The sequence below is a fragment of the Mandrillus leucophaeus genome, unplaced genomic scaffold (genome assembly GCF_000951045.1).
Source record: "Mandrillus leucophaeus isolate KB7577 unplaced genomic scaffold, Mleu.le_1.0 Scaffold332, whole genome shotgun sequence".
NCBI classification, from domain to species: Eukaryota; Metazoa; Chordata; class Mammalia; order Primates; family Cercopithecidae; genus Mandrillus; species Mandrillus leucophaeus.
In genome coordinates this window covers 651,426-664,248 of record NW_012103499.1, presented here as the reverse complement: position 1 = coordinate 664,248, position 12,823 = coordinate 651,426, and the positions used below count along the sequence as shown (strand labels likewise).

The following is a 12,823-nucleotide window of genomic DNA, read 5'->3' as shown; positions in this document are numbered from 1 at the left end:
TCCTCCCTTGGCCCCTTATTCAGCCCCGTGCCCCCGCCAGGCTCACCCGGGTGAGCCCTGCGCTGTTTGTGGAGGGACCGAGGCGTTCGGTGCCTCCAGAGGGAGCGCCCCAGCCGATGCAGCGCCCTTCCCTCCCAGATGCGAGTCTCCGGAGGGGAGACCGCGGCGCCAGGAGATTGTTGGGGTGTCCTCGGAAGTTCCCAGCCTCCCCCTCTCGCACCCTCCACTCTGGCTGCCCAGCGCTGCGACCCGCCGATCGTTCAGGGGTGGCCAGCAGGGCCCGGGAGATGCTTGGCCGGTACCCCACAATACTCAGATTCTTCCTGGGCCCCAGAAAAAGTTGGGAGTTGTTGGTAGAATCTGGAGAGATGGAGAAAGGGGCTGCGTTGCGCACAGTTGTGAGACTGAACAGGGATTCAAGTAGCTCTTCTTCCTTAGTCGTGCAGGAGTCAGAAAGGGCAGAAAGTGGTAGTGAACAAGCCTCTAGGAGTCTTATCTGTATAATTAGAAGTCTTTCTTGCGGCATCAAGTAAATATATGTTAGTGCAGGGCCAACAAAATATAAACCCCGAAAAGGGTGGCCAAAAAGAATACAACATATTAAAATAATATTAAGTACTACCACAGTTGTGTTCTGCTTTGCTTTGCTGTGCATTCTGAGTGTTTTAACTTCACAGAATACAGGGACTGTGATGGCTCTGGGTTATCTAACTGGGTTATCTAAAGGCCAGAGAGCAGGTATGTAGTATAGGCAGAGAGAGATGGGGATTCAAGAACGTGAGATTTATTTAGAGATTGATTGAGAGGTTGAAGACACAGCAATGACAAAGCTAAAAGATGGAACTAACTTACCTGTTCCTCAGTAGCTAGTGGAGCTTTGATAGTTGTGTTCAAGCATGTGCATGGCATTTGGCATCATGAGGGAAAAGAATATATGCTCAATGAAGTAGGAAAGCTTGTATTTGGGAGGAAATTAATAGAGAAATCTGATCCAGTGGCTCTGGTAATGAAGTATAAGATTGTGTCCGAGGGAATGCCTCTAGTTCGTCTCTAGGCACCAGCTTAAGACCAAGCTATCAGATTGTCATCAATCCTTTTGGTTTTTGTCTTAACTCTTTGAGTATATACAGGGGGAGATGTCCTTGTCTTGTCATAATGGAGGAACTCTCCATGCCAGTTTACCCCTGATCCCCACCCGGGGCTTGGAAACATTCAGAGTGGTGGTATTTTCTCCTGTATAGCCTCTCTTTTGCACGGATGTGTTTGGCCATCCATCTTTTTCTCTTGCTGTCCACAGATTAACTGTGCTGATAAGGAGGTAATTTCATAGGAGCTGCTAAGATGGGCATGAGGATCAAACTGCAAAGCACCAACCACCCCAACAACCTGCTGAAGGAACTCAACAAGTGCCGGCTCTCAGAGACCATGTGCGACGTCACCATTGTGGTGGGGAGCCGCTCCTTCCCAGCCCACAAGGCTGTTCTGGCCTGTGCAGCTGGCTACTTCCAGAACCTCTTCCTGAATACTGGGCTTGATGCTGCCAGGACCTATGTGGTGGACTTCATCACCCCTGCCAACTTTGAGAAGGTTCTGAGCTTTGTCTACACATCAGAACTCTTCACAGACCTGATCAATGTTGGGGTCATCTACGAGGTGGCTGAGCGTCTGGGTATGGAGGACCTCCTCCAGGCCTGTCACTCTACCTTTCCTGACCTAGAGAGCACTGCCAGGGCCAAGCCCCTGACCAGCACCAATGAGAGCCACTCTGGTACCCTGAGTTGTCCTTCGGCAGAACCTGCCCATCCCCTTGGAGAACTCCGAGCTGGTGGGGACCACCTTGGTGCTGATAGAAACTATGTGTTGCCCAGTGATGCTGGAGGGAGCTATAAAGAGGAAGAGAGGAATGTTGCCAGTGATGCTAACCATAGCCTGCTTCTGCTGCAACCGCCACCACCACCACCAAAGACAGAAGACCATGACACCCCTGCTCCCTTCACGTCCGTTCCTAGCATGATGACCCAGCCAGTCCTAGGCACTGTCAGCACGGGCATCCAGACCAGCACCAGCTCCTGCCAGCCATACAAAGTTCAAAGCAATGGAGACTTCAGTAAAAACAGCTTCCTCACCCCTGACAATGCAGTAGACATTACCACTGAGACCAACTCCTGTCTGAGCAATAGTGAGCACTCCAAAGATCCAGGCTTTGGGCAGATGGATGAGCTCCAGCTCGAGGACCTGGGGGATGATGACTTGCAGTTTGAAGACCCTGCTGAGGATATAGGCACAGCTGAGGAGGTGATTGAGCTGAGTGATGACAGTGAGGATGAGCTGACTTTTGGAGAGAATGACAATCGGGAGAATAAGGCCATGCCCTGCCAGGTGTGCAAGAAAGTTCTAGAGCCCAACATTCAACTGATCCGGCAGCATGCTCGGGACCACGTGGACCTGCTGACGGGCAACTGCAAGGTCTGTGAGACCCACTTCCAGGACCGAAACTCCCGGGTAACCCATGTCCTGTCCCACATTGGTATTTTCCTTTTCTCCTGCGACATGTGTGAAACTAAGTTCTTTACCCAGTGGCAGCTGACCCTTCACCGACGGGATGGAATATTTGAGAACAACATCATTGTCCACCCCAATGATCCCCTGCCAGGGAAGCTGGGTGTCTTTTCAGGAGCAGCCTCCCCAGAGCTGAAATGTGCTGCCTGTGGGAAAGTATTGGCCAAAGATTTCCATGTGGTCCGGGGCCACATCCTTGACCACCTAAACTTGAAGGGCCAGGCCTGCAGTGTCTGCGACCAGCGTCACCTTAACCTCTGCAGCCTCATGTGGCACACGCTGTCCCATCTTGGCATTTCAGTCTTCTCCTGTTCTGTCTGTGCCAACAGCTTTGTGGACTGGCATCTTCTAGAGAAGCACATGGCTGTGCACCAAAGCCTGGAAGATGCCCTCTTCCACTGCCACTTGTGCAGCCAGAGCTTCAAGTCAGAGGCTGCCTATCGCTACCACGTCAGCCAGCACAAATGCACCAGTGGCCTTGATGCACGGCCTGGTTTTGGGCTACAGCACCCGGCTCTCCAGAAGCGGAAGCTGCCAGCAGAGGAGTTTCTGAGTGAAGAGCTGGCGCTGCAGGGCCAACCTGGGAACAGCAAGTATAGCTGCAAGGTCTGTGGCAAAAGATTTGCCCACACAAGCGAATTCAACTACCACCGGCGGATCCACACGGGCGAGAAGCCATACCAATGTAAGGTGTGCCACAAGTTCTTCCGAGGCCGCTCAACCATCAAGTGCCACCTAAAGACACACTCGGGGGCCCTCATGTACCGCTGCACAGTCTGTGGGCACTACAGTTCCACCCTTAACCTCATGAGCAAGCATGTTGGTGTGCACAAAGGCAGCCTCCCCCCTGACTTCACCATCGAACAGACCTTCATGTACATCATCCATTCCAAAGAGGCGGAAAAGAACCCGGACAGTTGACTGGGTCCCGGCAGAGCCACGGGGAGCTCCCACGCGGCAGCTGGAACGCTGATATCTAAGAGCTGTTGGTCCCTCCCCAGCTGAAGTTATAATTTTGCCTTGGTAGGAATTCTGTTCTGTGTTGTGTTTAAAGAAGGAAAGAAGAAGAAATAGCACATAAGCTGTTACTGTTTTTGAGAAGCAACAGCCCTATCACATTTACCTCCATACCTGTTCTTGCCCATGAAGGGCTGTGTTTTTTATTCTTTTGAGGCTGGTTTTGGGATCTAGTCAAGCAGTTGGTGTCCACTAGACCCCCTTCCCCAGCCTCTCTAGTTTTAGTTTACTGATAGGTTTTATGCTGCTAAGAATCCAACCAACAGCCTCACTGAACAGAGGGAGGAAAGGGAGGTTTTCACTGTGGGTGTTACCGCCAGGCCTCCAGCTGGGATGACCAGCTGTGAGAAAGATTTTGGGAATGTGGTCATTCAGAAAAGACAGGTCAGCAGGGCAGTCCCCTCAGGTTCTAGCCCTCAGCAGGGACAAGGTATCAGGGATGTAGGTGTCTGCTTATCTACGACCCTAATCTGCTGATTGGACAGTGAAAATCTTTTGGCAGCTAGATCCATACTAGGGACAGAGCTTTCTATTTAGGTCAGAAAGCTTTGGGATGAATCCCTGCCAGCCAGAAGAGGTGTCCTGCGGTGCCGCCAGAAGTGGCAGCCTGGATGGACAGGAGAGGTTTCTCTTTTCTCCTAATTTCCAAAGAAACAGGATTTTATGGAGTGCTGGCCCGGGACGTCTGACCTTCTGTGGGGCAGAGAGGATAGGGAACCACTTGATATAGTCATCTGTTTTGGCCACTTCTGTTGGCTGTGAATGAGTGTCCTGGTGGAGAGGTGGGGATGTCTCTGACAGCAGCAGCCTTGCCTTAATTTATATCTGGTCTCCTGCCCAGAAGTGTTTGGCCCGTGGTTTAGATGAGCTGACTCCATGAAGTGGTGGAGTCGCAGACCGCGAGCCCTTCAGAATTAAAGGGACCTGAGTAACTGGTGGTGTGTAGCAGGGTGTGCGTTCTGACTGTCTGTCCTAGTCGGGTAACCTGTTGTTTACTTTGTGCTAACAGTGCCGGAGCTTTGGCAGCTCACCTTTGACCTGCTGGAATTTATCCTGATCTGTCGTTGCCATTACCTCCAGGGGTCGCTGTTGGATGGCAGCTGGTTCAGGCCCTCCGTGGGTGGCTGCAGAGTGTGCCGGCCCAGCCCACGCAGCTGGTTAGCTCCACTCTTACTTGGTTTTCTAAGGGGCTTTGCCCAAAGAAGGCTTGAGGGATAGGGCCCTCGATCTTGCATACTTGTGAGGTGCCACCTCAGTAGCTCATACTACCTCACCCTGCTCAGGTGAGCTCTGGGAGTCCCTGGCTTCAGCCCTGACACTGCCCCTGGTGGGATTCAGCAGCACCCCGGGCTGTTTCACAAGCAATTAGTTTTCATTAACTCACAAAGCCTTTTTGGACATTAATATTTATTTATTTTTGTTTTTGTATACACATTACCCAGCATGTCTTTTGTATAAGAGACTTTAGGAAAATGAGTTTTTCCCCAGCAAGTAGCCATATTCTAGAAAACAGCCTTGACCAGAGATTTGGAGAACCAGGGGTATAACTAAGGGAGGACATGTCAAGCCCTTAAGCAAATTCTTTTCTTCTCCAGATTATCTCTAGCATAATAAACCCAGGGAACACTTTAGGCCATGGGTGTATGTTCTAGAAAGTTCGGGCCAGTTAATTCCAGGCCTTTCAACCCCTTTCCATCCTGTGATGGAGTAGATTGGGGACAGGGTTGAGGGGAGCAAGTGACATGAGGGCCTATTTGCACAGTTTGGAAGCCTCCTGTCCTTATTTATATTGAGATGTCAGACAAACCAAAGCTCCATCCCTGTTGGACCTGCTGCTTCTCCCCAGCCCTGAACTGATAAAGCCTCAGAGTCGGAGTGCATGGCTGTCTGGTGTGGTGGCCATTAGATGAAGGGACTTGTACAGTGGCCAGTTTAAAGGTCCACCTTAGACCATCTAAACCCACCTTGTTGAGTGTCCCCTCAGGACATCCTCATCAGGAAAGCAGTGTTGAGACTCTTCATTGCTGACTGGCTTCTCCCTTTCTTACTCACACTGACCATTAGAATTAAGAAGGAGATGTGTAACAGACTACAATCAAGTGTCTGCTACATTTTCAAGCATGAGCAGTCCCTCCCAGACTGTTGGTGAGGACTGATTTTTGAAATGCTGGTGTGAGAGAGGTGGTAATTACTAGAACCAGCCAAGTGGCTGAGAGCAGATACATGTGCTGGAGAAACCTTTTCCTTAACAGAGGGCATCATGGGTGCTGGGTGGTCTGTGTACTTAACCTGAAACTGTGAAGTTTTCCTTTTTTGCCAGTAAACCAAAAAGCAGATCCTTGAAACTGTGCCCTTGAAACACGAGACAGAAAACTGTATCCCCTGATCCCCCTGGGGCTGATCAGATTGATCAGGGTGGCCCAGTTGGTCCCAGTCAGATATGTCATAGGATCAGTAGCTTATGAGATTTGTTGACCAAACCCTCTCCCTGTTGGGGACCCTTATATTCACACCTGAACTTCCCCGTTTCCCTCCACCCCGCCAAAGTCATGTCTGCTTCCTCTGCCTCTAGCTCACCCTCTTCTGAATGGTTTTACTTGAAACACTATATTGTGGCATAGGGTACCCTGGGATACCTGGTAGAAGGTATTCATTTTATTTTGCATTTTTAATTGTTTTGACTTTCCGTTCATTTGATTTTGTTGCTCCCTCTCTCCTGGAGCCTAGTTTAGTACTGTCTTCTGTGTTACTCTGAAGTTCTGTTTAAGCCTTGAACATCCTCTTCTCCTGTTTTCTTGGTATGTACTCAGGACCAGCTACATCATTTGTGGAGCTCTCTTATTCACAAATTATTAAGAATGATCATAGAGCATTAAACCAAATATGAGGCCATTCCCAACTTGTTTTCTGAGGGGAAAATGGTAATACTTGTGTGGTACCTGGGGTTAAACAGCAGAGGCTCCCTGTGGCCAGAGGCAGAGATTAGTATCCTGGCACTCCAGTGACCCACTGGTGACTTACTGATGCCATAGCACCTGCTGGGAAGCTCTGCTAAACCTTAGTATTTGGTCCTAAATTTTATGACTCCATGGAGTTCCCATCGTCCATGGCTAGTTAGGAAGAAAGGAGGTGGGATAGGGGTCAGGCCCAGGTGACCTTTAAGAACCAGGAGATGGGTAAAAGTTTTTTTTTTTAATATCCTTCTTTTCTGATCTATGAGTACCTGTTTGTCTCCAGGCCAAACCTTTGGGCTTAAATACCTTTTTCCTAGACATGTTTTTGCTAGTGTTGAATTTTCTTCCTCCTCTGGCCTCCTGTGGCCCTCTCCCCAAGCCCCAGACTACTTCCAAAGCAAATTCTAGATGGACACTGTATTTGTTGGTATGGGAGTGGGCTCTATGGAGTGGTCTGCACCCATCTGGGACTCTTTTCCCTAAATCCTGCACCAAATGAGTCAGGAGGCAGGGTGCACAGCATTAGTTTCAGTGTGGGTATGCATCATAAGCTTAACATCAGAATGAAAATGAAACTCGATTTTGATGTTTCTTTAAAATCCTTCCCCTGTTCAATCCACTCGCTGCCCCCACCTTGAATAGCTAAAGTCTCTTACGAAACAGAGAAGAGTTGTTGATGTCTAACTCCTTCCATTAAATTAATAAGTACTGACCTCCTAATATTTAAGTGTTTACTATCTATTGCTGTAAAGTTTTGTATATTTTGTAAACTTTTTTCCCCAAATAGTAGATGTCTAAAATCATTGTACATCTGATTCTTTTATATTCCATTGTTCAGCACAAAGTGTGGTTTTTATTTAGAATAAAAAAAGAAATTTGAAATGAGAGTTCTCTTCCTACCTACTATGAATATGCTCATACCTGGAGTTCAGAATATCTGGGCTCATCACCCTTTCAGTAGCACATTTCTGCCCAGCAGATGCCAGAATTCTTTCAGGTAGTACATTTTCCTTTTCTGTAGCTGGAATTCCCCAGGATTAACTTGTTGACCTGTTTTTAGTGGGAAATTAAGTCAAAGACTCAACCTTTTCAGGGGGTATTCCTGAGAGGATCCTCCGTCAACCCAGAGAGAGTGGTGGGTCCCTGCCCGTGTCTACTTGGACTAATGTTACTAAGTGAGTGATTTGGCTACAATTTGTTTTACCAATGCCATTTGATTTGCTGGGACATGGTGTGTCTTTGAGTGGAGCGAGACAGATTGAAAGAGGGAGGAGGCAAAAGTTTGGCATAGTTTAATGAGGTTGATATACGGGTGTTTCCACAGAGGAGACAGACCTCAAGAAGTTAGGGAGTGATGTCCATTTGGCCCCAGAGCACATGGCCCAGGCGGGGCTCCCATCAGTGCTCAGTAGATGCTGAGTGTAACAGCTGGTTACCACTCTTCCCCTCCATGGATGGGAGGCCTTAGGGAAGTATTCATACTGCCAGGGTGATAACTAATCTTGGGAGAGTGGCCTCTGAGGTGACCTGCAATGTGACAGAGATGTAAAATTAGGTTTCCTTTGGGAAACAACTGTAGCCCACGTCAGAGGAGGCAGTGATAGGGGCATCACATCTTGGCTTACTTCTTTATGTTGGGATAAGAGAGGAAAGTCTTTTTCAGTGTGAATTCTGCATTGGTAGGCTAAGCCCTTACTGCGACCCAAGCCACAACCCAGACTTCTGATTCAAAAAGCCTTCAGCTCTGTGCTACTGAGCAGCTGTCTGCAGCATAAGACCCTTTCAGGTTTGGGCCCAGTGAGCAGGGAGATGCAGGTTTCCTTCCATGCTCCTGACAAACCTGGGTGCGTATGCAATTGGAGCACGTGGTCAGTGCATCCACAGAACAGGTCTGATTTCTCAAAGCAGAACAGGTGGTCTCCAGGTCAGTGAGTAGTTGCTCCAAGTTAAACATTCCAGATACGTCAAGCACTTGAGCAGGACAGAGGAGATGGCGAAGAGGCTATCAGTGATTCTAGTCCCCTCACCATGGGCAGGATTAAGAGGCAAAGGACGTGGAATTGGAAGGCGGAAACTAGATCCTGTTCTTAGGCCTTTACTTCAGAGTTCTTCATGGACAGGGTCCTAGTCTCCCAAACGTAAGTGATCCTTTTCCAGAAGATCTACTTGTTAACAGAGGACTTCTTTGCTTCATCTGTAGAAGAAGTGTTAAGGAACCTAAGTTGTGGGACAGGAAAATTATGAAAAGACATGGCCAGGGAGAACTGACTTATAACAGTGTCAGAGCTCTGCCCTGTGACGGAATTGAGAAGTTTCCACTGTGGCCTTCCCCATCTGGTGCTGGGGACAGAGGGTGAAGGACAGAGCATCTGTCAGCACCTGCTGCTGGCTGTCCCAAGGGCTGCTCCCAGAATGACATCCCTTGATACTTTCCTATGATCTGGAGAGAAAGAGATGGGGGTGGGTTGGGCTTTCTGGTAGCTCTGTGTCTCCCTAGAAGAAGTCTGGAAGTTTCCTAGATCCGAAGCTGGGAGGAGGTCAGCTATGAGGAGCTGACTCTGGGACAGCTCCTCTGCTTGTGGGGAGGGAGCAGGATGGACAACGGGGAGGGGAGGGTGTCAACAAGGAAATGGAGCTGTGTTTCCTGGATGGCCGAGGGTGGAGATACCCTGCAGCTGACCCAGCTGCAGGGTGCAGGTCTCAGACCTTGGCTTTGCCCCCACCCCTGACATCCCCATCCCCCTTCACTTATCATAGCTGTGCATAGGATGCACAGCTGGAGAACGTCCTGCTGGGGTCGCCTGGTTCCTTGGCCTCTGGCCTCTTGTCCCCATAACCTGCATAGTGAGCTGGAAGATCAACAAGCTCACAAACACAAAAGGAGTTTTGTGACGTTCTTGCAGAGCTCACTCTTTCCGGCCAGAGTGATTTATGAAATGAATGTGTCTAGTTTCCTCTGCCGAGCACCTCTTTAGCCTCAGCTCCCTTCCCAATCCCAGCTGGAAGTGCAGATTTTTAAAAGATCCAGAGTCCATGACTATCTCTCCCATTTATTTCACCTTTTATTCTGCATGGCTCCTTAGACACAAGGACCAAGACAAATAGTACAACACTGAGGGCCTGCTCTCTATCCTTCCCGACCCTGTCTCCCTCTCCATACCTCTGTATTTTAAGATAGACACAAATTTGACCCTCCCCTCTACATCCCCCCAAATCTCCCACCTATACTCTCACCTGTGTCTTTTCCTTCACTGTTGGAGGAGCCTGGCCTCTACCTCAGCTGGATGTAAGAGGCTGAGGGGGAGAGAAGGGGGAAGTATTTGGAAGCAAAGGGGATGCCTGAAAGCTCAGGCTTGGCTCGGGGTGGGGGGTTGCTGCAGCAGGCTGGCTGTCCCCCTTGGTGATGATGATGGAATGCTGGGTGGAACAGGAGGAAGAGGAGGAGTGTGCGCCTGCCCTGGTCTGGTCCTTAGGAAGGTAATGGACTACAGCGTTCAGGAGCCGGCCCCGGAAGTGTGGGCTGAGAAAGTTGTAAAGGATGGGGTTGATGACACAGTGCAGCATGGAGAAGCAGTCGATGACATCATAGAAGAAGTAGAGCAGGTGGACCAGGTGGCAGTGGAGGGAAATGTGGGTCCCATGCAGTGTGAGCAGCAGCAGGGTCACATGATAGGGCAGCCAGCAAATGACAAAGACGGCCACGTAGGCACACATCAGCAGGCAGTGGCGCCGGCTCTTGGGTTGTTCTGGCTGCCGCAGCCGGCAAGCCGTCAGCACGTTGAAGACTGCGATAAGAGGGAAGGGCAGCAGGAAGCCCAGGATGGTGGTGGACAGGGTCACCGCCAGGGCCCAGGTACTGTACGTTTCAAAAGGTGCCATGAAGAGGCACATGGGCTCAGGGCCCTCCACCAGCTGGATGTGGACCACCTCAGGTAGCGGGATGATGGCCGAGAGGACCCAGATGCCCGCACACATGGCCCGCCGCACTCGGTGCTGGTAATGCTGCCAGGAGGGGGAGGCACTGGTGAGGGTGACATAGCGGTCGACGCTGAGGCACACCAGGAAGAAGATGCTGCTGTACATGTTGACAAAGTAGAAGTAGTGAGTGAAGCGGCAGGAGAAGCTGCCCCAGAGCCAGGTGTAGTCCAGCGTGACCTCCAGCATCCACACGGGCAGAGACAGGACAATGCCCAGGTCCGCGATGGCCATGTTGAGGATGTAGAGGTTCAGCAGCCCCGCCCGGCCTGAGCCGCGCCAGTTGACGCATATCACCAGGAGGTTCTCCACCAGCCCAACCACAAACATGGCCAGGTAGAGGGCAAAGAGGACCACGCGCTTGGTGCTCTCGCTGAGCTCCACGTGGCACTCAGACAAAGTGTGGTTGAAGAGGTCGAGCAGCTCAGTCCAGTTGTGGATATCTCCAAGGTCACTGGCAGGCACTGCGGTGACCCCCTCCGAGGGGCCGGGCCCCCAGCTGGGTTTCACTGACATTGGGACCAGCACACACCTATTGGGATGAAAGGAGGGTTGGAAGGGAAAGCAGACCTTGAGAGCCTTGTGTCCTCAAGGTAGAGGCCAGAGGGAGTCGGGGGCTTTGGGGAAAGATTCTGGGGCTGATGAGGCAAGAAAGGGAAGTTTAGCTTTCAAACTGTGAATAAATAATACACAACTTACTTGCTAGCTCTGACCCAAGAGCAGAGATACTTTCTTAAGGGGTTTCAGGTGGAAGAGGCCAGGGCTGTTGGTGTCCACCAACATTTCTTCCCACCCCCAGACAGTTCTCCCTCAACAACCCCCTCAGTGCCCCTACACCCGCCATTCCTAGGTGGTCTCCAACCTCCACCTCTCTCCTGGCACTTCATTCCTCAGCCCTTTTGCACAGATCTTCATTGCTCTTTTTCTGTCTCGTTATTTGGACCGTGAGTGTGGAACACACACACACACACGCACACCACACACATCTGATTCACCCCTAGGAAAACCTGTGGATCACACGGGAAAGCCAGTTGTCTCCAAGCCCTGATTCCCATCTTCCCTGGGAGAGGGCGACACTCACCTGAATTTCCCTTGGGAGCCGTCCTGGAGGGAGGGCCGGCAGGTCCAGGCTGTGGGGAGCTGTGAGGAGGCTGGAGGGCCCTTGACTGTGGGGCTGGCTTCCGTGCTGGCTTCACGGCCGCCCTTCCCATCCGGGAAGTAGCTGTCACTGCTGAGGCTCTGTGGAGAAGGCGGGGGTTTTTCCTGCATTCCCCCAATCCGGTTACAGGGGACGTCCCAGCAAAAGACCTGGTGTGCCAGTGGCAGGGAGGTCATACTGCCAGCATTAAAATCCCAACTCCTCCCTCACTCGCTGAATGAATTTACCTCTTTCCTTAGCCTCAGTGCTCTCCTCTGCAAAGTGGGGTCAACAATATTATCTACTAAAAGGGATGCTGTGAGAATTAAAGGAGCTGTTGAGGGAAGGAAAGTGCTTAGCTCAGGCCGGGCCTGTGGCAAATGCTTCACATATATATGTATTTTCCTCTCCCTAAGTCAACTTGGAATCCCTCTCTCCACTGTCTTTTTTTTTTTTTTTTTTTTTTTTTTTGAGATGGAGTCTGGCTCTGTCGCCCAGGCTGGAGTGCAGTGGTGCTATCTCGGCTCACTGCAAGCTCTGCCTCCCGGGTTCACGCCATTCTCCTCTGGGACTAGAGGCGCCCGCCACCGCGCCCGGCTAATTTTTTTTGTATTTTTAGTAGAGACGGGTTTTCACCGTGTTAGCCAGGATGGTCTCGATCTCGTGACCTCGAGATCCGCCCGTCTCGGCCTCCCAAAGTGCTGGGATTACAGGCTTGAGCCACCGCGCCCGGCCTCCCCTGTCTTAACTCCTACTAGAGTGAAATTGGATGTGGAGGTGTAGGGGAGGGTTAAAATAAATCTGAAAATCAGTTGGGCTTTTAATGACTCTGGCCCAACCCTGCCATTCTCCCCAGCCCCTCACAGGGCTGTGAGCTCCCTGCCTTCATCTTGTGACTGGAGGTGAGAATCTGGGGAGAAAGGTAAGATTAAATGGCTGGGCATGGTGGCTCACACCTGCAATTCCAGCACTTTGGGAGGCTGAGGCAGGAGAATCGCTTGAGCCAGGAGGCAGAGGTTTCAGTGAGCTGAGATCAGGCCACTGCAGTCCAGCCTGGGTGACAGAGTTAAAAAAAAAAAAAAATTGGCCGGGCGCGGTGGCTCAAGCCTGTAATCCCAGCACTTTGGGAGGCCGAGACGGGCGGATCACGAGGACAGGAGATTGAGACCATCCTGGCTAA

General features: G+C 50.8%; 2 protein-coding genes across 3 annotated transcripts; one reads left to right on the top strand and one right to left on the bottom strand.

Moving 5' to 3' along the window:
- The first annotated feature begins 1,193 nt into the window (after nucleotides 1-1,193).
- On the top strand, nucleotides 1,194-7,417 carry ZBTB39 (zinc finger and BTB domain containing 39). Its single transcript, XM_011988517.1, has one exon. The coding sequence runs from the start codon at nucleotides 1,342-1,344 to the stop codon at nucleotides 3,478-3,480; it is 2,139 nt and encodes a 712-aa protein (XP_011843907.1). The 5' UTR covers nucleotides 1,194-1,341; the 3' UTR covers nucleotides 3,481-7,417.
- Nucleotides 7,418-7,806: 389 nt separating this feature from the next.
- GPR182 (G protein-coupled receptor 182) lies at nucleotides 7,807-11,778 on the bottom strand. Of its 2 annotated transcripts, XM_011988516.1 has the most exons (3): nucleotides 11,587-11,778; nucleotides 9,765-11,037; nucleotides 7,807-8,057 (listed from the first exon to the last, which is right to left on the bottom strand). In XM_011988516.1, the coding sequence occupies exons 1-2, from the start codon at nucleotides 11,772-11,774 to the stop codon at nucleotides 9,807-9,809; spliced, it is 1,419 nt and encodes a 472-aa protein (XP_011843906.1). In that variant the 5' UTR covers nucleotides 11,775-11,778; the 3' UTR covers nucleotides 7,807-8,057; nucleotides 9,765-9,806. The 2 variants fall into 2 exon arrangements, with proteins under 2 accessions (XP_011843906.1, XP_011843905.1); XM_011988515.1 differs by lacking the exon at nucleotides 7,807-8,057 and having other exon boundaries at nucleotides 9,561-11,037.
- Between the last annotated feature and the right edge of the window lie 1,045 nt (nucleotides 11,779-12,823).